General features: G+C 37.8%; 1 protein-coding gene and 1 long non-coding RNA gene across 2 annotated transcripts in view; one reads left to right on the forward strand and one right to left on the reverse strand.

The window, feature by feature from the left end:
• Positions 1-26,880, forward strand: part of LOC125117381 (uncharacterized) — a 125,947-nt gene that overhangs the window by 27,820 nt on the left and 71,247 nt on the right. The window lies entirely within an intron of this gene.
• AGBL3 (AGBL carboxypeptidase 3) overlaps positions 1-26,880 on the reverse strand; it is a 100,608-nt gene that overhangs the window by 13,294 nt on the left and 60,434 nt on the right. The window contains exons 14-16 of the mRNA XM_047763202.1: positions 19,372-19,429; positions 17,465-17,530; positions 1,905-2,136 (exon numbers count right to left, since the gene is read on the reverse strand). Of these exons, the coding sequence (XP_047619158.1) occupies positions 1,905-2,136; positions 17,465-17,530; positions 19,372-19,429 (356 nt within the window). The remainder of the gene's footprint in view (positions 1-1,904; positions 2,137-17,464; positions 17,531-19,371; positions 19,430-26,880) is intronic.

Raw genomic sequence — 26,880 nt, forward strand, 5'->3', positions numbered from 1 at the left:
ACATAACCTATAAATGCAGCCATACCAAATCAAACTGTTCTGCTACTTTTATTCACTTATACTGTGAACATAATTTCATGTTAATTAATATACACTGATAATATTTAGTAGCTACATAATCTTTCACGTTAGTATGTGCCATAATTTATTTAAGCAGTCTTCTGTTGTTGGGTGTTTAGATTCATTTTTCTTTTGCTTTGGTTCTTTCAGGCAATACCGAAATATCACTACAGAAATATAGCTTTTCCTAGGTTTTTTCCCCTCGGGATCAGTTTCTAAAAGTGTAATTTCTTAGTCAAAATGAATGTAAATATTAGGGATTTTTCATTTGTATTGTTGGACTGCCTCCCAGAAACTGTACCTGTTTATATTTCAACAATCAGTGAATCAATTCTTCCACTGAGAGACAAATATGAAGAGTATTTCATTATTGTTTTAATTTCCACTCTTTGAATTTAAGTGAGATTGAGCATTTTTAAATGACCACTGGCCATGTGTTTTTTTCTTTCGTGAATTCCTGGTTCATAGCCTTAATCCATTATTCTATTAAAATATTCATAATCTTGTCATTGATTTATAGGCAATCTTTGAATATTATTTTGTTTCTGTGTTTTTAATTTTTATTATGAAAAGAAATGTCAAAGCATACTGATAAAGGACTCTGCAGTCAAATATCTAGTCAGGGTTGAATCCATTTCTGCTTACTGTCTGTGTGACCCTGGGCAGATTGCTTAACCTCTTTGAACTTCACTTTCCTTATGTAGAGAATGTAAAATGTGTATGTGTATAAACAGAATAGTGTATAGCATATAGCAAGTATTTTATGAATATCTGTTGATAATAGTATTAATTTATTATTTTCAGCTTGTTATTGTCTTATTTATATGAGTTTCCTTTTGGCCTTAGTGAGGGTTCAACTTTTTTTTATATCTTTAAAAGAAATCTGGTCTTACACTTCCTGCTTTCCTGTGAATATCAATAAGCTGAGGCAGCTCAGATTATTTCTTTTTTTCTTTTTCTTTTTTTTTTTGTTGTCTTTTTGCTATTTCTTGGGCTGCTCCCGCGGCATATGGAGGTTCCCAGGCTAGGGGTCGAATCGGAGCTGTAGCCACCGGCCTACGCCAGAGCCACAGCAACGCGGGATCCGAGCCACGTCTGCAACCTACACCACAGCTCACGGCACCGCCGGATTGTTAACCCACTGAGCAAGGGCAGGGACCGAACCCACAACCTCATGGTTCCTAGTCGAATTCGTTAACCACTGCGCCACGCTGGGAACTCCCAGGTTAATTATTTCTAATTCTGGTTGCCTCCTAGGATTATAAGATTTAAACACACCTGAGAAACTTCAAATCAGGCTATGATCATACTTTATTAATACATACTTTATTCATAGATCCAAATTAATGAGTGTTTTCATGCAAATAAACAGTTGAATAAGGCCTAATAACCTATTCCTTCACATATCCTATGTGTTCTTATGGCTTTGGGTCTTTGTCCTTTTGTCAAATGTGATGTAGCTGCCACTATTTTTAAGAGCCTGTGTTTGTTTCTTAGGATAATAAATTAATAAGCCATGGAGTTCCAGACGTGGCTCAGCAAAAACAAATTTGACTAGCATCCATGAGGATGCAGGTCCGATCCCTGGCCTTGCTCAATGGGTTAAGGATCTAGCATTGCCATGAGCTGTAGTGTACGTTGTAGATGTGGCTTGGATCTGGCATTGCTGTGGCTGTGGCGTAGGCTGGCAGCTGTAACTCTGATTTGACCCCTAGCCTGGGAACCTCCATATGCTGTGGGTGCAGCCCTGAAAAGACCTCCCCCCCAAAAAAATAAGCCTTTTTCCTTAAAAAAGAGTGTACATATATTAAGTAGCTAAGAATAACAAAATTGTATTGACTTACTGATGTTGGATTTGAAAGTTGGTTCTTGGATTGAAAATCTGTTTTATCTGAGTGGTCTGCACATTTTTAGTGCTTTTCATGATGGGGAGCAAATACTGCAATATTTCTTCAGATTGAGCTATATTTTTATCCCTGTAGATTCTTTTTTCATCGTCTGTCCAATTTACACCAGCCTTCTTGCTTTGGAAAGATGTACATTCTTTCATACTATTTTTTAAGTTGTGATGAAGACCTGGGGAGCAACCATAAAAATATGTATAGCTATATAAACTGAACTGATTAAGCAATTACTTATTCAGCATTAGGTACCAAAGTGTCTGTCTAAAAATTCATATTTATTTGAAGCTTATACTTTAAATACAGGGCAGAAAATAAGTGTGTAAACAAGATACACCTATATCTATATATATCTATAAATATATATCAGATAATAAAATTTATGTGAGGAAGAAAACCTGGGGAGGGGAATAGAGAATTCTCAGGGGATGGATTAATTTGTTTTTGAAAAACAACAAGGCCTCCCTCTGAGGCTGACCTGTCAAAGGAGTTAGGAAAGGAGTCAAGTAGCCATCAGAAGCAAGCGCATTCTAGGCAAGGCCCTGAGCTAGGAGCATGGCAGGGTGTTGAAGGAACACCAAGATAGGACAGGTGGCTAAAGCAGAGTGAAGGAGGGAAAAGATGTAATAGGAGCTCAGATAGGTCACTGGACTTAGTTCACGTAAGGCCTCAGGGCCGTTGTAAGGACTTTGATTTTTACTAAGTGTGAAGCAGGGAGCCACTGGAAGGCTTTGAGGAGTGTCCCATCTGACAGAATCATCTGGTTGCTGAGTTGAGAGCAGATTGAACAGGGCAAGGCTAACAAGCAGTGAGGTCCTTTGGAAGGCTGCTGAAACAATCTCGGAGAGAGGATGGTAGCTTGGAGCAGTGTGGTGGCAGTGGCACAAGGGTGAGAAGTACAGGCAAGGGGAGACTAGTATCTTGAGTATATTTTGGGATTTTCTCATGAATTAGATATGGGGTGAGAGAATAAAAGAGGAATCAGTGGTGGCTCCAAAGTTTCTTTTGAGGACATAGAAGGATGAAGATATAGGTAAAATTATGAGAAAAGCATGTTAGAAATTCCTTATTAGATGATATGAAGGAATTACTGTTTATTTTGTAAAGTGTGATAATAAGACTATAATAACATTAAAATGCTTAGCAAACTGTTAAAAAATAAAGTTCATTTTTAAAGTGTTTATTCCATTCCACACCTATTAGGGCAGCTATTGTCAAAAAACAGAAAATTATCCGTGTAGGCAAAGATGTGGAGAGATTAAGACCACGGTGCACTGTTTGCTGGAATGTAAAATGGTGTAGTCGATGTGGAAAACAGAATGGTGGTTCCTCAAAAATTGAAACTAGAATTACCATATGATCTGCGATTCGACTTCTGGATACATGCCCAGAAGAATTGAAAGAGAATCTTGAGGAGTTATTTGTATATCCATGTTCATGCCGGCATTATTCACAACAGTCCGAAAGTGGAAGCAATCCAAATGCACATTTGTGGATGAATAAATAAGCAAAATATGGTATATACATACAATGGAACATCATTCAGCCTTAAAAAGGGAAGGAAATTGTGACATGTGTTACAACACAGATGAACCTTAAGGGCATTATGCTGAGAGAAATGAGCTAGTCACAAAAAGACAAATATTGTATTTGTCTTCCAAAGATCGATTCCACTTAATTGAGAAACCTAGAATAGTCAAAGTAGCATAGATTACCAGGGGCTGTGAGAAGGGAGGAATGGGCAGTTTTTAATAGGTATGGCATTTCAGTTTTGCCAGAGGAAAAGAGTTCTGGAAACTGTGCACCTCAGTGTGAGTGTGCTTAACACTGCTGAACACTTAAAAATAAAGATGGTAAATTTTATGTCATGTGTATTTTAACACAATTAAAAAAAAATTCAATACATATAGGTAGAGAAGGGGAAGAACACCCTGAGTAAAGCCTGAAGGAAGATTGGTAGATATTTTCAAGGATGTGGCAGTGTTAGTTATAATTATGATGCCTTGATTGATATGTAGATAGCATACGAAAAAGTAGAGTATGTTTAGAATAAAAGCAAGAAATACATTATGCTTTGTAAAAAAATGTTTACCTAGTTAGAGACACACACTGAATTATTTATGGGCAAAACAACATGATTTGCTGACTTTGCTTAAAATACTTTTAGCAAAAAAAGTGGTGGGAATACAAATGAAACAAGAATAGCAGGATGCTGATAACTCTTTAGGGTGGATAACGGGCACCAGTGATTCATTATTCTATTCTCTCTCCTTTTGTTTATGCTTGAAATTTCCACAATAATGCTTTTTTTTTTTTTAAAGAATTGTCCATTACTAAAATGAAAGGAAACTGATGACTAAACACTCACTGAATTAAACTAGACTTGAAAGACCATGTATGAGGGTGTGTATGAGCACAATATCTGGCAATGCTGGGAAATGAGCGTATCTATAGTCTCTTGAGAAGCCATTCCTAGACCATTCAGCAAATAGTCATTGGATGGTTATTAGGTATCTGGCATTATGTTCAGTTTGGTAAATAGGTGTGAAAAATATAGTCATTGACTTTAATAGTCCAACAGTTGGGACTAGAGAGAGAGAAAAGTAAAGCATCAACAGAATACGTAACTATAGAGATGAGGCAAGGTGCTTACTATAGGATTGCTGATGGGGGACTTCTAGCCATAGTTAGGGCTGGATAAGGAAAGATTCCTAGTTCTGAATTCATCTGAGTCTTGATGAATAATTGCAAATCAGCTACGTAAACAAACAAACAAAACAGTAGTAATCTAGGCAATGGGACTAACATGGCACATTCTTTAAACCACAAGTATGGTTTAGCATGACTAGAACATCAGGAAAGTGTGAATGACTGGTTCAGAACTAGACACCTTGTTCGTAACTTTTGAGAGGTTTCCAGAGACAGGAATAATTTGCTTAATGTTTTAAAAATTGAATTGTTAGGGGGCCATTGAAGATTTTATGCATGGAAGTAATATAATTAGATCTGCATTTCTGAAAGATCACACTGGCAGCCAGGAGGATGACAGGTTGGAGAAAAGACTTGAGGCAGGGAGACAAGTTAGAAGACTAGTGTGGTAACTCAAAGGAGGCTGAAAGGGAGTCTGAACTAAGGGAGCAGCAGTTACGATGAAGAAGGGCAAATTCAGGAGAATCTTTGAGAATAGAATGGATAGAGCTTCTCATTATTGGATACCAAAGAGATGTAGGTTAGGATATGTCTTGGGCTATTAGCTGGATAAGTGGAGGAAGGCAGTATTACTGACTGAGACATGGAATGCAGGAGGAGAAAGAGACCAGTAGTGGGCAAGTTAAACTATGAGTATCTGTGAGGGAAAACGGATGGATATATCCAGTAGGCAGATGAGTATGGGATTTAGAAGAGATGCCTAGATTGATGATGAAAAAATATGATGATCATCAGTTGTGTGTTGAAGCTACCAGGCATAGGCGAGAGTGCTCATAAATAAAAGTATGTGGTGAGAACAGGAGAGACCAAAGGATGGAATACTGGGGAATAGTTCACTTAAAATTCAGGCTGACTCTACTTCAATTTAAAAAAATAAAATTCAGGCAGAGGAAGAGAAGCCCATGTAGGACACCAAACATGAATGGCCAGAGAAACAGGACTAAAACAAGGAGAGAGGAATTCTATAGATATGTCTGTTGAATTGTTCAGTGAATCCAGGGAGAATTTAAAGGCTCTGGGAATAACCAAGGGTAGAGGAGTCAAGTGTGAGAAGAACTGATGACTCTGGAAGCAACAATTTCATTGCTTTGGGGAGAACAGAAGATGGATTGTGGTAGGTGGAGAAGTATGCAGGCGAGGAGGTGATGGTAGTGAATCTGGACCATACTTTGATGAAGGTGAGAGAGGGTAATAATCATGTCACTGAGCACATTGATGGGCATGGGATCTACAGCATCACTGAGAGTTGAGAGAGTACATTGTTGGGCTTCATTAAAAAAAATTCACTTTTCCTCCAAAGAGAGAGACTCCTATAAGCTCTTCACTCAGCTTCAATAACTCGATTTCTTTTTACTGCTATGATTGATCAGTATTTATTTATTTTTATTTTTATTTTTTTATTTTCCCACTGTACAGCAAGGGGGTCAGGTTATCCTTACGTGTATACATTACAATTACATTTTTCCCCCAGCCTTTCTTCTGTTGCAACATGAGTATCTAGACAAAGTTCTCAGTGCTATTCAGCAGGATCTCCTTGTAAATCTATTCTAAGTTGTGTCTGATAAGCCCAAGCTCCCCATCCCTCCCACTCCCTCCCCCTCCCATCAGGCAGCCACAAGTCTCTTCTCCAAGTCCATGATTTTCTTTTCTAAGGAGATGTTCAATTGTGCTGGATATTAGATTCCAGTTATAAGTGATATCATATGGTATTTGTCTTTGTCTTTCTGGCTCATTTCACTCAGTATGAGGTTCTCTAGCTCCATCCATGTTGCTGCAAATGGCATTATGTCATTCTTTTTTATGGCTGAGTAGTATTCCATTGTGTATATATACCACCTCTTCCGAATCCAATCCTCTGTCGATGGACATTTGGGTTGTTTCCATGTCTTGGCTATTGTGAATAGTGCTGCAATGAACATGCGGGTGCACGTGTCTCTTTTAAGTAGAGTTTTGTCCGGATAGATGCCCAAGAGTGGGATTGTGGGGTCATATGAAAGTTCTATGTATAGATTTCTAAGGTATCTGCAAACTGTTCTCCATAGTGGCTGTACCAGTTTACATTCCCACCAACAGTGCAGGAGGCTTCCCTTTTCTCCACACCCCCTCCAGCACTTGTTATTTGTGGATTTATTAATGATGGCCATTCTGACTGGTGTGAGGTGGTATCTCATGGTAGTTTTGATTTGCATTTCTCTTATAATCAGCGATGTTGAGCATTTTTTCATGTGTTTGTTGGCCATCTGTATATCTTCTTTGGAGAAATGTCTATTCAGGTCTTTTGCCCATTTTTCCATTGATTGATTGGCTTTTTTGCTGCTGGGTTGTATAAGTTGTTTATATATTCTAGAGATTAAGCCCTTGTCGGTTGCATCCTTTGAAACTATTTTCTCCCATTCTGAACGTTGTCTTTTTGTTTTCTTTTTGGTTTCCTTTGCTGTGCAAAAGCTTTTCAGTTTGATGAGGTCCCATGGGTTTATTTTTGCTCTAATTTCTATTGCTTTGGGAGTGATCAGTATTTAGAATCCATCCATGGCCCCAGAAGAAATGGTTAGAGGTAGTTAATACAAATAACCGAAATAATTTACTTCTATATTCAACTCATATAGAAATTACCGCGAATATTTTTCAGAGTTAGGAATAAAATGACTGTCTATCCTATTTACAAAAACAGTTCCCATAATGCAGATTTCACAGAATTTATTAATGATACAGTGAAAGCCACCTTCGTATTTATTAAAATCCTAAACAAATGAAGAAAATACAAACAAAACCTTCTGTTGGTATCCTTGTCTTCTCAGTCCACCTGGGAACTTGTTTGCTCATAGGACACTTCAAGGATGTCACTTTGAAACAGTTTTCATAGAAATCAGTGTTCTTAGGGTGGATTGTTTCCTGAATTGGCCTCTTATTGATTTCTAAAACATATCTTTGTTGGTCTTTGCTAAGCCTCTGAATCATACTTTGGGAGCTGAAAGAAATTGATTTCAGTGTCATAACAAACTATCTAATCAAGAATTATGTAATGCCGTGTTGTAGCTGTATTTTATTTTACACCTCACAGTATGCAAAGTATTGTTATAGATATTACCTTTTGGGGGCTCTTGCCAGTCCAGTCCTGTGATACAGGCAGGATGCCCAATGTTATCCCCATCTTACATCGGAGAAGGAATGTCAGGAAATGTTAGGGAATCAGAGAGGTTAACATTTGCTCAAGATAACATAGCTAGTAAGAGAGAGGGGCAGATCTGGAATACGTTATCTTCTAACTCCAGTACTTTTTCTATTACTTTCTCTTATGTTAATATATAACATAGATATAAGTAATATATTTTTAAAATTAAGTCTTAATTTAAATTAATCGATTCCAAATCCAAGTACAGGTATGGCCAAAGATGGTTTCTTAACCTAATTTCCTAGGTTTTGGGGGCAAGAGAGTCTATATATTTCAACAGAACTCATTTTACTGAGCAGAAACCAAGTTCTTAGAAAAGAGGCCAAGGAAGGAAGCATGGGCGTACCATGTTTCCTCTGTTGTGCAAATTCAGTCTGTGCTAAAATGCTTCCATATCCACTGTTCAGATGGTTGTTCATATTCGTTATTTCTGAAGATAGGGAAACTTGCCAAGGGGGCTAGCGATATAATAATTACAAGTTTGGACAAAACTGCGAAGTTCATCTAGGTGATTCCTGACTTTCCCTTCTATTCCATTCCCAGTTTTTAGGTACTAGTAAATATCCCTATGTGGTCAATGCTTCAGCTGCAATTATAGAAGTAAAGCCTTTGCTGGTCATTCATTTTAAAGTGCTGAGCGATTATCTTATGCCAGAAGTATCTTTTTAAAAAGAGAAACATAGATAAAGCAAAGATAATTGCATAAAAATAAATGTCTAACTGTAGATGTTATGGCATCCATTAGGGATAGCTTAGGGATATTGAACCCTTCAAAATACATCATATGGGCACCTCTGTGTATAAAGCTGACCTAATCATAGACACTATGTAGACTATAAGGAGATAATAATTAACAATTGTTATCAAAAAGTCCCTTTTCTTGCTGTATAGCACAGGGGACTATAAACTAGTCACCTGTGATGGAACATGATGAAGTATAATGTGAGAAAAGAATGTGTGTGTGTGTGTGTGTGTGTGTGTGTGTGTGTGTGTGTGTGTGTGAGTGACCGGGTTACTTTGCTGTACAGCAGAAATTGACAGAACACTGTAAATCAACTATAATAAAAATTTTTTTTAAAAGTCACTTTTACATATTACTTTAATTCATAATCAGAATCTTATAAGACAGAGTAAAAGAAGTAGGTAATCTCCTACCTCAAATATCTTTTTAGAAGCCAAGAAGGGGCTTGTCCAGGTATTTTTGCTAAAAAAGAGAATATATCATAGGATTTCTGAACTTAGATTTTAAGGTTAACAAAGCTTAATTTTTTACTTTCTTGACAATTACCTCATTTATATTTTTAATGACTAGCTTAACTGAATTTATCTTCAATTAATCTGTCATTGTCTCATTCAGACACATGAAATATATTAGTACATATTTCTGCCGGAGGCCTTTAGATTAAACTGGTTCAAAAAAACAGTAACCAGTAGAAATACCTGTCCAATAACTGTCAAACAATTCAGAGCCAAATTCTGCATGTCAGGCTCTGTGAAGGACATCTATGTGTACGTAGATGAACTTTTTAGACAGCCAACTTAGGACACAGCTATACGAGACCAAAAAATTGGTACAATATGTAATAAATACTTATATACACATATTATTATTTTAACATACAATATAAATTAGGTGTTTATATGTATTCTGTATTATTTGCTATTCTGTTACATAAACACTGTTATTTAAGAAAAATAACAGGATTAGTTAACAGTGGCAGTTAGTAGTAGAACCAATTAAATAGTATGTGTACAAATAATATAACAATATTTATAATGTTTTTTCTCTGATACAGATTTTAACTATTAGATTTTTATATTTTATAGGCTATATTATTGTCTTAAGATACATAAATATAAGACCTTTCAAAAAATGAAATACAGTGGGGCTAATTAAATAGATATTACTTATAATTAATACAAATTGATGACATTTCTTTATGTCCCATGGCTAAAATAGGATATTTTTTCTTTCTGTGTGTCCTTTTCCAATATTACTTCTCTGAACGCTGCAGGCTTCATGATAGCCGCCTTTTCTTTTATGTGGTGGTAAAACTGAATACGTTCAAAGTCAAGGTCTCTGACTTGCAGGTCTGCTCTTATGAAGCCCACATTACACTGATCCCTGGTGGCAGGCCAATGCAATGACATCAAGTTAGATACTTTGTCAACAAAGGAGTTTCTACATGGAATATGACCTTATTAAGCAAGAGGTTTCTAGACTTGTAAGGAAATACACACACAGACACACATGTATACATATATATACACACACATACATATACATATGTATCTACATTAAATAAATTCATATATAAATACAATTCATATATAAATACAATTTATATATAAATTTATCCTGCTTAGTGTTGTGTTCTCTGAGTCTCCTGGATGGTTTTGTGTCTTTAAATAATTCTGGAAAATTCTCAGCCATTATTATCTTCAAATATCTGCTTTACTCTGTGCTTTTTCCTTTCCTCCTGGTATCCTAATTACACGTATGACACACCTTTTGAAATTGACCCACAGACCTTTCATGTTCTGTTGTTTGCATTCTTGTTCCTCTTTGCATTTCAGTTTGGGAAGTTTCTGCTTACCTATCTTCATTCTTTCCTTGACCATTTCCAGTGTACAGATGAGCCCATCAAAGGCATTCTTCACTTCTGCTAGTGTTTATATTTAGCATTTAAAAAAATTTTTTCTTAGATCCCTCTATATTGCTCTTTACATTTACCCATCTGTTCTTACATGTTATTTACTTTTTCCATTAGAGCCCCTAACATATTAACTGTAGTTGTTCTAAATTCTATGCCTGATAATTCTAAAATCTGTGTCATACTGGAGTCTGGTTATGATGCTTGCTTTTTATTTAAACTGTGTTTTTCTTGTCTTTTAGACTACCTTGTACTTTTTTTTGTTGTTAAAAATTGGACAGTGGGTAACAGGAACTGAGATTAAGAGGCAACAGTGTGGAGTTTATGTTAATTTAGCAGGGAGTTGGACTCATGTGTGTGTTGTGTGTGTTTAATGCTTATTTTCTTCATATCTTATTCACCACAACTTTAATGTTTGTTTGCTTTTGCTGCAGGTGCCAGAGGCTTAGAATTCCTGTAACAGCCTTGCTTTGTTTATCCTGTTGTCTTTGGACTTCTCAAAGAACTCCTTGTTAGATAGAATATGTGTCTTGCCTGTACTCTTTCAGCTATAAATCACTATTATACTGGAGTCATGCTGGGGTGGCCTTAAGGAATGGGGGAAAGGGACCATCCTACAATCTTGTTAAATCTTAGTCTTTTTTGCAGGTCTGTGTCCCTGGGCTGTGCCCTAACACTTCCTAGCTTTTCTCCCCTCTACGCTTTGGTGACATAGGAAGGCTAGAAGGGGCTGGCTCTGGTAGGAAGAAGAGAAAGCATTGCAAAATATATCCAGAATATTCTCCATAACAAAGGTCTACTCTCCAAACCATCCCTTTACATATTGGTGCTAAAACTCGAAGTCTCCTTAGTACTATTACATGTCCATATTTTCTTTCAAGAGTAGTTTTAGCTCTTACGTTTAGATCTCTCACCTGTTTTGAATTAATTTTCCTATATGATGTAGGGAATGAATTCAACTTCTTTTGCATATGAGTATCTAGTTGTCTCAGTACTGTTTGTTGAAAAAGCTATTTTTCTCTTCAATGAATTGTCTTGGCACCTTTTCTGAAGCTCAGCTGACAATAAATGGAAGGGTTCATTTCTATATTCTCAAGTCTAGTTCATGGAGCTCTATATCTGTCCTTCCACGAGCACCACCCTGTTATGATTACTGCAGCTGAGCAGTACATTTTGAAATCGGAAGTATGAGTCTTTGAACTTTGTTCTTCTTTTTCATGAAGAAAAACAATGGTTATCCTGGGCCTTTACACTTCCATACGCATTTTAGGTTTGATTTGCTAATTTCTGTTTTCATTGAAATTTTGGTAGGATTGCATTTAATCTATCAATGTGGTGAGTACTGCCAACTTAACAGTATTAAGTCTTCTGATTCATGAACATGGGGGAATCTTTCCATTTATTTAAATTTAATCTATTTCAACAGTGTTTTGTAGTTTTCAGTGAATGAGTCTTACGTTGCTCATCATATTTATTCCTATGCATTTTATTCTTTTTAATGCTTTGTAAATGGAATTGTTTTCTTAATTTCATTTTGAGTGTTCATTGCTAGTATACAGAAATACAGTTCATTTTTATAAAAGACTTACTGAGATCTAATTCACATACCATACAATTCACCCATTACAACTGAATTTGTATGCTGATTTTTTATCTTGCAACCTTGCTGAACTCATTTATTAGCTCTAGTAGGTGTGTGTGTGTGTGTGTGTGTGAGCATGCATGTGTATATGTGTGTGTATTCCTTAGGATTTTCTGTAACAATATCGTGTTCTGCAAATAGTTTTACCTCTTTCTAGCCTAGATGTCTTGTACTTATTTTTCTCTCTAAATTGCCCTGCCTAAACCTCTCCTATAATGTTGAATAGAAATACTGAGAGCAAATACACCTGTTTTGGTCCTGATTTTAGGGGGAAAGCATTCGGTCCTGCACGATCAACTATGACATTAGCTGTGGGATTTTCATAGATGGGCTTTATCAGGATGAAGAACATCCAATCAATTTCTAGTTTACTGAGTATTTTTTTTTTTATCGTGAAAGGATGTTTGATTTTGCCAAGCACTATTCCTGCATCTATTGAGATGATCATGTGCATTTTTGTTCTTTAAAGTCTTTAAAAATCTTTTTATTCTTTATTCTATTAATATGTGTTTGACATTGTTTATTTATTTTTGTCTTTTGTCTTTTTAGGGCCACACCCATGGCCTATAGAGGTTCCCAGGCTAGGGGTCAAACTGGAGCGGTAGCTGTGGGCCTACGCCACAGTCATAGCAATGCGGGATCCGAGTCGTGTCTGCGACCTACACCACAGCTCATGGCAACACCAGATCCTTAACCCAGTGAGTGAAGCCAGGGATCGAACCCGTATCCTCATGGATACTGGTTGGGTTTGTTAACCACTGAGCCACAATGGGAACTCCAACATTGTGTAATTTTCACATGTTAAATCGACCTTGCATTTCAGAGAACATCCTACTTGGTCATTGTGTATAATCCTTTTTATATGTTGCTGGATTCAGTTTGAGAGTATTTCTGTCTTACTCTTTTGTCTTAATTCTTAATAGATTCAGAACTCGTTAAAGAAAAAAAATGCTATTTATTTATCTGGCTCTTGGAAACCTAACAATTACTTTTTCTGGTATTCCCTTATCCCCAGACTACTCCTGTATAATACCATAGTACAGTAAGCAGCATGTATCCCACTGTATTTCTATTGGCTGTTTGTCACTCTCTCTACTTCTTGAGAACTATCTTTTATTTTCCGTTGTATCCCGATATCTAGCACAGTCATTGATTAGTATAACTTGGGGCCACTGGGAAGCAGATAAACCTCAGGTTTTTAAAAGAACATGAACGAAGATGGAAAGGAGATGATGTAGCAAAGGATGATTTTAAGAGAGTTGCTAAGATATAGGACAATAGTATCAGGAAGGTTAAAATATCAAAAGAACTAAGATATGAAGAAATATTGACATGAAGAAGTAAATTTTACTTAGCTATATTTAGAATACAAATATATCAAAAAATGCTTAGATTTGTTCTGTTGGGATTATTTTAAAATACTGGTGGATGCCGAAGAGCAGAGTCCCTCAACTCTTTTGTTGCATCTGTCTTTTCTGTCATTTTTCTTCTGATTAGACAGGGGAGAATACTGGTAAGAGATGACAGAAATCAAAAGGCTCTGAATGAGTTCTTTGCAGTCAAGTAGGGAAAGAATTTACATAGAATTTCACAAAACCATTGACATGAATCTCTTAAGAATTCAAGGTGACTTTCATCTCCCTGCTAAATGCCTCATGTGTCATTAAGACTCCATTGTAATCAGGATCGTAATTTAAGGATCACTTCCTTCAAGAAAACATTGCCTGAGAGATTTTCAGGCTGAATTACATTCCCTCCTCTGAGCAAATAGAAAAATCTGTGCATATCATTACCACTCAATCTCTCTCACTCTCACTGTAATGAACTCTATGTATCTTATTGTACATTGATACCTACTCTTTAAATGATGAGTAGCTAATCTAGTTGGAGAGGGGAAATTATGTTTCAGGCAGAGAAGACAGCATGAGCAAGGACAAGAAGGGAAGACTGATGCATCTGGAGGCTCCAATAAGATCATGATAGCTGAAGTGTAAAGGAAAAGGCAGAGACTGGCAAGGGATAAAACTGGAGAGGTAGTCGGGGGCCAGTTCATGGAACTCCTGTAAGTCATGTGAGGGAACCTGGTTTCTCTGCTGAAGCTTAAAAAAAAAGTAACAGACCATTATTGAAAGAAAAACTGTACATGAAAGCTATTCAGGATGAATAAAAGTTGGGTGGGCTGAGTCCCAAATGCTCGGCTTCCCACTGACTCTCACTATAGCTCCCTATGTGGCGAGTGGAAAAGTGTGGTCTGCAGACACTGACATGAGCATTATCTAAGGTACCTTACAAAAATGCAGAGCCAGAATCCAAAGCTGGGGTTATTGTAAGCTCCCCAGACGATTCTAAAAGTTTAAAAGCAGACATTTTATATGACAATTGGCACATAATCTTAAAAAATGCCAGGGCTGTGAATTACAAAGAAAGGCTGAGCAGCTGTTGCAAATTAAAAGAGAATAAAGGGGTATGACAATTAAATGCAATTCATGAACTTGGATCAGGAAGTTTTGCTCTAAAGGACATAATTGGAACATATGGCAAAATTCACTTACAATATGATACAAAATAGTACTGTATCAGAGTTGAATTTCCTGGGAGTTCCAATCTAGGCTCAGTGGTTAATGAACCCGACTAGGATCCATAAGGATGGGGGTTCGATCCCTGGCTTTGCTTAGTGGGTTAAGGATCTAGCGTTGCCTTGAGATGTGGTGTAGGTCGCAGACACAGCTGGGATCCTGCATTGCTGTGATTGTGGCGTTGGCCAGGAGCTGCAGCTCCAGTTTGACCCCAAGTCTGGGAACTTCCATGTATTGCAAGTGTGGCCCTAAAAGGAAAAAAAAGAATGTTCTTGTTCTTGGAATATGTATGCAAAGTTGTTTAGAGATAAAGGAATACTGTATCTACAAAAAGAGGACTGGAGGAAAGTAGAGCTAGATAGGTAGGTTGGTAGATATAGTTTGCTGTACTATTCTTGAAATTATTTCAAAAGTTAAAAAAAGTTGAAAAGAGAAAGCCTAAGATAAATTTAAGTCTCAAGACTGTGTCAGTTTCAACCACTGTTAGAAAACTAGGATTATTAAAAGGCTTTAGGTTGTGGTATTAACATAATTAGATTTGTGTTTTTGATAATTTGCTTTTATGGCAATATAAAAAGTAGAATCAAGATACCAGTATTGGTGGCAAGGAGACTGCTTAGAAATCTAAAGTGCTTCTGGTAAGTAGGTGATAAGTGTCTGAAAAGAATGATGGTAGTTAAGGGAGTTCCTGTTGTGGCTCAGCAGTAAAGAATCAGACAAGATTCCATGAGGATGCGGGTTCAGTCCCTGGGTCCACTCAGTGGGTTAAGGATCCCACTTTGCTGTGACTGTGGTGTAGGCCAGCAGCTGCAGCTCCAATTTAACCCCCAGCCTGGGAATTTCCATATGCCCTAAGTGTGGCCCTAAAAAGATTAAAAAAAAAAAAAAGAATGATGGTAGTTAAGACGGAGAAAAAAGGGACTATGAGGTAAAATCAGCTGAATTGAGTAGCTGTCTGGATAGGAGGGTGGAAGTGAAATAAGAAAAAAGGTAAGGTTGCTAGCTTGAGTGGTTATGTAGATAGTACTGCTACCAAAGTTAGAGTGAATACAGAAGGAATCGCATTTATTGTGGGATTAGATGAATTTGAATTTGGATATGTGGGACATTTATGTAAAGATATATAGCAGATAAATACAAGAGGCTGAAGCTTTGATGAGGTCAGGTGTATTATAGATATGTATGTATATATATATATGCATACACACAAATACAGATGTGTACATATATATGTGTAAACACATGTGTATGTGGTACAACAATATGACATAATCAGGATCGAGAGTTCACGAAAGGCTAAATTTAAGATTTAGTTCAATAAGAATAATTTAAGGCTCAGTACACTGAACCAAAATACCAAAGCAAAACTGAAGAACAGAGGAGACACTGGAGTTCCCTTGTGGCACAGCAGGTTAAGGATCCAGTGCTGTCACTGCAGTGGCTCTGGTTGCTGCTGAAGTGCAGGTTTGATCCCTGGCCTGGGAACTTCCACATGCTGCAGGTGCAGCCAAAAAAAAGTTGGTACTATGAAAATAAAACTTCATAGGTTGAGTATATGTAAATCCATTATGCCAATATGTTAGGATAATTTTCAAAAGAACATGTGTCATCTTAGACAGAATTAATGCAAATGTAGTATCTAGAAAGCAGCAAATGAGACTGATGATTTATTGTATATGGTCAGCCCTTCATGTCCGCAGGTTCCACATCTACAGATTCAAGCAACTGTGGATCAAAAATATTTGGAAAAAATTACAGAAAGTTCCAAAAAGCAAGACTTGAATTTGCTATGTACTGGCAACTATTTACACAGCATTTACAGTCTATGAGGTATTTTAAGTAATCCAGAGATGATGTAAAATACACTGAAGGATGTGTGTAGGTTCTATGCAAATACTACACCATGTTATATAAGGGACTTGAGCATCCTCAGATTTTGGTATGTGTGGGGTCCCTGGTACCAACTGCCCACAGATACCAAGGGCCGGCTGTTCTAAGTTAGATGACATCTGCACTACTATGTCCAATTTCATTCAAGGTGGATAGAGAAGACTAAAATATGATAGTAAAGGGCATTGAGTCATATTATGGATGGTTGAAAGAAATAGAAAGTTCCAGGGAAATAAGTGATAGCGTTAAAAAATACGTACGATCTATCATGTGGAAGAGGCATTACATTTGTTCTTAGTATTTCAAGGAGAATGAGGGAAAGTGAGTTGCTGAGCAATGTTTACTTTTAAGGTTTCTTCACTCTGTTTTTGGTTATTAAAGAGGTGAATGCAATTTACAGGGATGTATGTTTTTAACTCAACATACAAAGCATACTGCTCTCTAGCAATGGAATGAACTGACTGCAATTTGGTAAAGGTTGGAGGAGCCTGAAGCCAGTCCTAAGTAGGTGAGAAGAGAGTCCTCCCAAGGTTTCTTTCCGCTTTAAGATTCAGTGAGATAAGAATGAACAGACAATGGGATGAAATTTTTTTTTTTGACTGGGTAAATGTACAGGAAATCAAATTGACAACTGACATATAATGAAGTTCTACTGTCTTCCTCTATATTTCTAGAGTTAGAGAGGAAAATAAAAATTGGAGATTCGTAATTTCTGGGAAGGTGAACTGTTCCTTGGCTATCTGATTTGAAGATAATCTTCTAGTTTCCTATGTGTAAATCTTGATCAGATAAATATTATGAAATAGCTCACATTCAGATAGGTGACCTCTCATTACTGTTTATATTCCTATCTTACAAACCTTGATTAGGGAACTGTCTTCTGAAATAATCAAATATACAGTCATCCGATACATCTGGCCTTGTATCTAGAAAAGATGGTAGAAGTTCATTGGTAGCATGGAAATAGTTCATTGGCTCGTTCACATTTCATATTTTTATCTTTTTCTACATGAAAAATGCTAGCAGATAATATATAAATAGTAGTTTATTTAGCTCAATGAAATTAATACACATAGTCCTCAAATCTTTTTTTTTTCTTTTCTTTTTTCTTTTTTTTTTTTTAGGGCCGTACCCACAGCATATGGAAGGTCCCAGGCTAGGGGTAGAATTGGAGCTGTAGCTGCCGGCCTACACCACAGCCATAGCAATGCGGAATCCGAGCCATGTCTGCGACCTACATTGCAGCTCACAGCAATGCCAGATCCTTAACCCACTGAGCGAGGCCAGGGATTGAACCCATATCCTCATGGATACCAGTCAGGTTCATTACCACTGAGTCACAATGGGAGCTCCAGTTCTCCAATCTTGAGATTTTTGTTAAATTTTTGCTATTTATAGTGAAGTCTGAAAAATAAAAAATGTTCATACTCTTTGGGTCAGCAGTTCCTTTCTAGGAATCTACTATAAATAAATAATATATACAAATAGGAATTTGAGGTCTTCATTGTTGTTTATAATAGAAAAAATGTGAACAAAAGAAAAGTTTTAACAATGAGGTTCACTAATACAATGGAGTACTTTGCCACCATTTATTAACTATGTTAAAGTTAATAATGTACTTTAATTTTAAATGAAAACATAGGGTGTAAAAAAACCTGAAGATTCTGATTAATTAACATGAAGTGTATGTGTAGAGAAAAAAGGCTAAAATAAGTATTATAAAATGTGTCCTTTATTTTTAATTTTTGACATTAAATTTCAAAAGAATATATAAAAGTTACATACAAAAAGTGACTGATTTGCTTGGCTTATCACTATGAGAAAGAATAATTTAGACTTCAAGTGAATTAACCATCTTAATTACAATAAAATTCTCTCCTTTCCTAGGTGTTGTTCTTATTCCATTTCTATTTTCCATTATCCTGCTGCATCATAAACTAAATGGATATATGTACATGTATATAAATTTTTAAATAGATTACCTGAAATCTTTTCTGAAAATAAAGGTGGTATAAATGTATCGAAAATTAATATAGGTACACATAAAATTAAATAATTATTTTAGACAAAATTAAAATACTGTTTAAATTATGAGAATTTTTCAGAAGACCTCAAGTAAGGATAACAAGATAAAAATTAGGAAAAAAAATACCAAAAATGTTAGAGACTCAGAGATTAATATCAGACTTAGCAGATTCCTACAGAAGCAAATGAATAATCCAAAGTTTAACCCTCCTCGGCTCATCGTCCTTTATCAAGTTATGAAACAAAAGATGTTTTTTTAAACCATAAAACTCCTATATTCTGTTTTGGGAAAAATCTTTTTTTTTCTTTTTTTTTCCCCCCATTTTTGGCCACCCTGCAGCAAATGGAAGTTCCCAGGCCAAGGATCAGATCCATGCTGCAGTTGTAACCTAAGCTGCAGCTGTGGCAATGTCAGATCCTTAACCCACTGTGCTGGGCTGGGGATGGAACCTGAGTCCCAGCGCTCACAACACATTGCCAATCCAACTGCGCCACAGTGGGAACTCCAGGAAAAATCTTTCTAATCAGAGATCTCTCGCAAGAATGTGGACCATTCAGTCCAACCCTCCAATGTAAGTGACCTGTCCTTTCTCTGTGCTCCCTTGGAGCCCTGTCTAGACAACTGGCATTGCGCCTGTAACACTGCACTTCACAAAGCACAGTGAGAACCTCAAAGTTGTAGCACAAAGAAGTATTTGCTGAGGACACAAATTGATTGATGAGAGGAGGAGCAGAACATTACCTTTCACATCAGAATTTGATTCTTTGTGTCTCTGAGCTAAAAGTCCTTTATCACAAACCTAATGGAACACAGAACCAGAGGAAAACACTATGTTATAAACATGAAAATGAGGCATATTTCCTATATATGATTATGATAATTTTCAACATTTCTAATTTAAACCTCATCGTCCTCATATTTATTTGAGGTTTATTTATTTATTTATGGAGGTTCCCAGGCTAGGGGTTTGACTTGGAACTGTAGCTGCCCAGCCTACACCACAGCCACATGAGATCCGAGCGGCATCTGCGACCTACACCACAGCTCACTGCAACACCAGATCCTTAACCCACTGAGCAGGGCCAGGAATTGAACCCATGTCCTTATGGATAGTCGTCAGTCTTGTTAACCACTGAATCATGACAAAAACTCCTAATCCTCATAGATTTAGAATGGATAAAAATAGTCTTTTATATCAGAACCTTCTAAGATAAGTGTGAAATAATGAAAATATACAAAACTGTATGAAAGCACAGATTATAAAACTGCTTATATAGGAAAGTTGAAAAATATTTTCTTGTAGCTTATTAAAAAAGTTCACAGTAAGTAAGAAGGATCATACACATGACATTGCTGACTATCTTGAAAGGAGACATCTTTCCAGTATGACCCAGTTGGACTGAACGAGACACAGAACACTGTAGAATAGTGACTGCTCATCTTGAGCAGTCCGCTAATCATTACGTGACCATGAAAACACTTTAAATGCTTCCAAACTTTTGTTTCTACATCTGTGCTCTGTGGATAGTATAAAGAATTTTCTAAGAGTCTGAGAATTAGAAATCAAAATATACAAATATTACTATAATAATATGCTGTAAAGAAGAGAATTAAATGTTATGAGGAATGCTAAAAGTAGAAAAGTACAAACATGCATGAATGCATGTATACTGATACACTGATAAAAATCTGAATAAGCTCTGTGGACTGTATCAATGTCAATTTCATGGTGTTGATAGAATATGATAATGTATGCAAGAAGCTAACCCTGGGAGAAAAAAAGTAAAGGATGTAGGGGAACTCCTGTACATGTATTTATGTTACGACTTTGTGGGAATCTATAATTATTTTGAAATAAAAAGTAAAAAAATTAAGGGAGCAAAAGAGAAAAAAGAATCTCAAATGTTCTTGGGAAATAAGACTCTGTTAATTCAGTACACATTTGGCAAGATGACAGTGTATTTGGTGCTGAATGAACTTGTCATTGAAAACTTGAAGTTTCCCACGGGAGCATGATTATTAACACAGGAGATATTTGAGTAGAAGTCTTCTAATCTCTGTCTGGTACTCAGGTCTTCTCCAGTGTGTGGGCTCTCTGCAGGTAACAGATACTTTAAGGACTGATTGCTTGGATCCAATGGTGACTGTTTGGATTCCATCAACTAGGGATGTTGTCCTTGGTTGTCCTGCAACTGTGTGTGTCAGGCTTATTTCCCAACTAGACAATTCTACTGAACTCTGGGTACTACTGATCGTCTTCCTTACTTCTATCCCTTCTCGGGCTATTTACTGTTATTTATTTATTTGTTTCTTTAGTGACTGCCTGGTGTATTTCTATGAAGTCCATTATCCCTATGTGGTGTTAAGCTTCACTCCTTAGGGCGGCAGACGTGTGCCCACATTCTCTCAGAAAGGGCAGTGGTTTTGGCAGGGCTGTGTTTGACTCCTTCCCGACTACACCCAGCTGTTAAATTCCACTAATTTCTGGCTGACAGCGCTACTGTTTTCAACAATGCCCTAGGGCATAAATTGCTCTTCGGACTGATCAAATTTGGGCTCCTTTGAAGGGATGGGTCAAGGTTTGAGAGTTGTTCTGACCCCATCTCAGATTCCTCTCAGCTGTTCCCATGCCCCCAATTCTTTCTGGGGAACTAGCCAGCCTACAGTTTAGCCTTTATCTCCAATGGATCTACCAATCTTCTCCCAATTGCATTTTACCATACTTTTGCTATTTTTGACAATGTTGTTAAGCTTGAATTTCTCCAGGACCTGTTGCAAAATAAGTCATTTATTTTGGGAAGTCATTAGGAGCTATATATATTACCTGGTTCTCCCACCAAGGCAAAATATCTGGCCTATCAGTCATTTAGGATCTCTGTTGCCTTCTTGATTTTCTGTCTGAAAGATCTGTCCATTGATGTCAGTGGGGTGCTAAAGTCTCCTATTATTATTACTATACTTCTGTCAGTCTCTCCCTTCATGTCAGTTAGTATTTGTTTTATATACTTAAGTGCACAAATATTAGGTCCTAATATTGGGTACACATATGTTAATGCATGTACTATCCTATTCCTATATTGATCCCTATATCATTATCTCATGTACTTCATTGTCTTTCTTTATGGCCTTTGTTTTAAAGGTTATTTTGTTTAATATGAGAAGTCCTAACCCCACTTTCTTATCATTTCCACTTGTATGATATATCCTTTTCCTATCCTCTCACTTTGAATTTGTGTTGTTCACCCTAAAGTGAGTCTCGTAGGCAGCACACTGTAGATTCTTATTTTTTTATCCAACATGCTATCCTGTCTTTCGACTGGAGATTTTAGTCCATTGACTTTTAAAGTAATTAGTGATACGTATGTACTTATTGCCATCCATCCATTTATTTATTTATTTTTGTTTTTTAGGGCCTCACCTGTGGCATATGGAGGTTCCTAGACTAGGGGTTAAATCGGAGCTACAGCTGCCGGCCTACACCCCAGCAATCTGGGATCTGAGCCACATCTGCAACCTACACCATGGCTCACAGCAACGCTGGATCCTTAATCCACTGATCGAGGCCAGGGATCGAACCTGCATCCTCATGGATCCTAGTCAAGTTCATTAATGACTGAGCCATGAAGGGAACTCCCCTTATTGACATTTAAAATCTTGTTTTCCAGTTGTTTTTGTAATTCCTTCTTGTTCATGTCTTTGTTTCCTTTTTTCCTTTGGTGGGGGATAGTTTTCTTTTGCATTATTCTACAGTTTGTTTCTGGGTTTTTTTTGTGTGTGTGTGTGAATCTACTGTGTTTCTGATGTGTGGTTACACTAGTTTTCAAGTATGTTAACCCATAACTATATCTATTTGCTTTAGACTGATATACAAGTTTAAACGCATTGTAAAAGATCCATGCTTTTATACTCCTCTCCTTTACGTTTTGTGATTTTGATGTCCTATTTTACATCTTCATGCTTATTATTTTACTGTTATTTATAGTTATAATTGCTTTTAAGATTTTTCGACTGTTTTTTCATCTATTTGTTTAAGTAATCTTCAATCTTTTCATATATTTGACTTTCCTATTGTGATTTTTCCCTTTCCTATAGATACTTGCTTCTTTTCTACATAGAGAAGATGTTTCCATATTTCTTTTAGGTTAGGTTTAATGTTGCTGTATGGTTTTAGCTTTTGCTTGTCTGAGATTCTTTATTTCTCTTGCTGTTCTAAATGATGATCTTGCTGGTTCAAGTATCCCAGGATGCAGGTTTTCCCTTTCAGGACTTAGAATACATCTTGCCACCCTCTTTGACCTACGAAGTTTCTGCAGAGAAGCAGCCAATATGCCTTTTAAGGGTTCCCTTGTAACTGACATGCTTTCCTCTTGCTGCCTTTAGCAGCTTCTCTTTCTTACCATTTTAATTATGATATGCACTGGTGTAGGTCTGTTTGGGATCATATTGTTTGGGGCCTTCTGCTATAAAGATGTCTATTTCCTTCTTTAGATTTCAGGAAGCTTTCAGCCATAATTTCTTCATACACATTTCAATCCCCATCTCGCTCTTCTCCTTTGGGAAGCCCTGTTATGCACAGGTTGGTACTCTTTATGTTATCCCATAGATCTCATCTCTTGTTTTCATTTTTTCACCTGTCTATTGTTCTGATTGGGTGATTTCCATTATTCTGTTTTCCAGATCATTTGTTTATTCTGTGTCATTTAGTTCACTATTTATCTGCTTCTAGATTGGTTTTTTTCTTGGCAATTGAGTTGTCTAATCTTTATTGGTTAGTCTTTATTGTTTCTAGTTCCTTGTTACAGTGATAATGCATTTCTTAAAAACTTTTACTATAGTTGATTTACAATGTTCTGTCAATTTCTGCTGTACAGCAAAGTGACCCGTCTCTCTCTCTCTCACACACACACATTCTTTTCTCACATTATCTTCCACCATGTTCCATCACAAGTGATTAGATATGGTTCCCTGTGCTAGACAGCAGGATCTCACTGCTTATCCACTCCAAATGCAACCCCAAACTCCCCCAAACTCCCAGTCCATCCCACTCCCTCCCCCTGGGCAACCACAAGTCTGTTCTCCACGTCCATGAGTTTCTTTTCTGTAGATAGGTTCATTTGTGCCGTATATTAGATTCCACATATAAGTGATATATCATATGGTATCTGTCTTTCTCTGACTTACTTCACTTGGTATGAGAGTCTCTGGTTCCATCCATGTTACTTCAAATGGCATTATTTTGTTCTTTTTTATGGCTGAGTAGTATTCCATTGTGGATATGTACCACATCTTCTTAATCCATTCATCTGTTGATGGATAGTTAGGTTGTTTCCATGTCTTGGCTGTTGTGAATAGTGCTGCTATAAACATAGGGGTGCACGTATTTTTTTGAATAAAAGTTTTGTCTGTATATATGCCCAGGAGTGGGATTTCTTGGTGAAATGTCTTTCTTTTGATAATCTTTCTTAATTTCTTTAGCATTTTTATTACCTCCTTTTTGAACTTGAGGTCTACTACATCGATGAGGTCTGTTTCATTATTTGGTCTTTCAGGGGATTTCTCTTGTTCTTTTAATTGAGAGTAGTACATCTGCTTTTTCATTTTACTTGACTTTATGTGTCTCTCTGAATTAAGGAGAAATATTGTGGTCTTGAAAGGGTGTTTTTTGGTGGGAATGACCTTGTGTAGACCCTGTGAGTCAAGTCTAATATTTTTGGGATAAGAGGTGTTTTGATATGGATGCCTGCCATGTCCTCTCTCAGCCTGTGCTGGCTGTTAACCCTGTGATAGAGACTATGATTAGTGTCGTAGCATCCACGGCCCACACTGGGTGTTGGATGGGCTTTCTTCTTGCTCTGTGGGTGTCACAGCCCTGTTAGGGGCAGAGTCGGCTACCTAGTTGTTGGAGTAGAAGCCCTGAGTCTTCAATAAGGCTCTGTTGCTTTTAGCTGTATTCTCTGTCCCAAATGAGGTAAGTGCTCAAGCAAATAAGGTCCTTGCAGTCAGAGCAAGCACATAGCGGAGCTGTGTGATGCTAGTGCAGGCATTCATGGTTCTGTCCAGAAGCAGCCCAAAGTCATGTCCCTTTCTCTGTTACATGCGTCCCAGACTTAGTGCTAGGCTGGTACCGGGAGCTGGGGTGCTGTGGCTGCAGGAATCAAGGTGGTTGTTTTGCTGGTTGGGGCCTGGTCTGCCTCATGGGAGGGCTTTCCCAGGACCTGTCCTCCCCTGATCCAGCTCCAAGCTGAGGATTGAGGTGGGCAGAAGCAGGGCACTCCTGACAGGAAAGAATCCACCATGTATTTCTCCCCAGGGGCTGTCCTCCAGGGACCTGCAATTCTGTGATGCCATTTGGTGTGCATGCAAAGTCCACTGCCACGAGACCCGTGACCCACTGTGCCACGGTGACAATGGGCTCTGAAGCTTGGCCTGGACTACACCCCAGGTCCTTTGGGCTGTCTCTGGGCAGCTAGGCCAAGTCCATCCCTGGGCACATCTGTCCAAGAGTCAGTGCCTAGCTGCTGTGTGTACTAACAGCCCTTCCCAGTGTGAGTTTTGGGCTGGAAAGTGTGTTAAGGTGGTAGGTGTCAGAGCTGGTTTCATTCCCCTCATTGCTAGCAAGCCAGCACATGTGCACTTCTCGTGAGCAGAGTCCAGGCTCCACCAGCCCCTCCATCTGTCCCAACTGACTTCCTAGCAGCCAGCAGGGGTTCCCAGAGTGAGGGCTTGCCTGTGTGGACCCTCCTTCCTCCACAGGTACCTCCCAGGGGCACCTCCCATCCTGATGCCTTGTTTTTTCCATCCTCGTCAGTAACATGGGGCTCTTTCATGCAGCTTTGGTTGTATAAGAGATCTTCTGCCAGTTTCCACTTAGTTTTCTGTGAGAACTGTTTCACATGTAGATGTATTTTTTTTTTGTCTTTTTGTCTTTGTCTTTGTTGTTGTTGTTGCTGCTGCTATTTCTTGGGCCGCTCCCGCGGCATATGGAGGTTCCCAGGCTAGGGGGCGAATCGGAGCTGCAGCCACCAGCCTACGCCAGAGCCACAGCAACGTGGGATCCGAGCCGCGTCTGCAACCTACACCACAGCTCATGGCAATGCCGGATCGTTAACCCACTGAGCAAGGGCAGGGACCGAACCCGCAACCTCATGGTTCCTAGTCAGATTCATTAACCACTGCGCCACGAAGGGAACTCCTGTAGATGTATTTTTGATGTGTTTGTGAGGGGAGGTGGGCTCCACATCCTCCTACTCTGCCATCTTGATGCACCTCTGCAAAATGTCCCATGTTGGGTGTTTCTGGAGCTGGGGGTGGGGATAATGGCACTCTTCTCTCAGTGACACCCCACTTTAAGAGCTAAGATGTAGGTGAAAAGAGGGCAGTAATCTCAGGTCTTCTCCATTATGCTTCTTCTAGTATGGAACCAACACTTCACAAGCCAAGATGGGGAGATTCGGGCCAAAATATTTTCAGTCATGTAGCATCTAAAGTAGGGCCTTACTATCAAGCATGGGGTCTGGGTTAAAGAAGGAGCTTACTTCTTGATTGCATTTACCTGGAACTTAGCTTCAGCAAGAGGTAGCTGAAGGCAGGATAAGAAATACTAATACCCTGCCCTTCCTGGGAAGATAGCCCTCTGACTGGTATCTGTGGCAAGTGGGGAATCCTTGTTTTTGGCTGTACTCTTCTGGAGTATCACTGAGCTGGAAGGCAGAAGGGAGTCTTGATTCAAATAGCCCAGGTTCTCACTGGGTATTCTTTTGTGCTGTTTTTGGTTTTGTTTTTTATTTTTACCAAATTTTAGTAGATTTTCATGGATAGATTTTTTTTTTTTCATTTGCTATATGCCCTTAGGACCATTTCTAGAAGTTTTAAATTATTTTTTCAAAAAAAATTTTTTTCACCAATTTTTCCTGGTGAATGGATTTGTGAGCGTCTTATGCGGGAAGGCTATCTCTCAGCATCATCTATTTTACACTCTATTAATTTTTCTTAGTTTCAATCTTTTTATTCTTGCTCTCCGGGATACATCTTTGTAAGATGCCTCAAATACTCTTCTAAGTAAGGTAAGTTCAAGTGAAATTTGAATACAACACCTTAATAGGACTCGCCTTTCATCTGTCAAGGTTCTTTTGTGTTTTTAGTAGCTAATATGGGCAAAATCTTAATCAGTAAGTTTTCCTGGGGGGGGCGGGAATTAGGGTATAAGAGGAAATAACTTGCTATTCTCTTGTTTTGTTGTTGAACTGTTAA

This window comes from Phacochoerus africanus, chromosome 16 (assembly GCF_016906955.1).
Source record: "Phacochoerus africanus isolate WHEZ1 chromosome 16, ROS_Pafr_v1, whole genome shotgun sequence".
NCBI classification, from domain to species: Eukaryota; Metazoa; Chordata; class Mammalia; order Artiodactyla; family Suidae; genus Phacochoerus; species Phacochoerus africanus.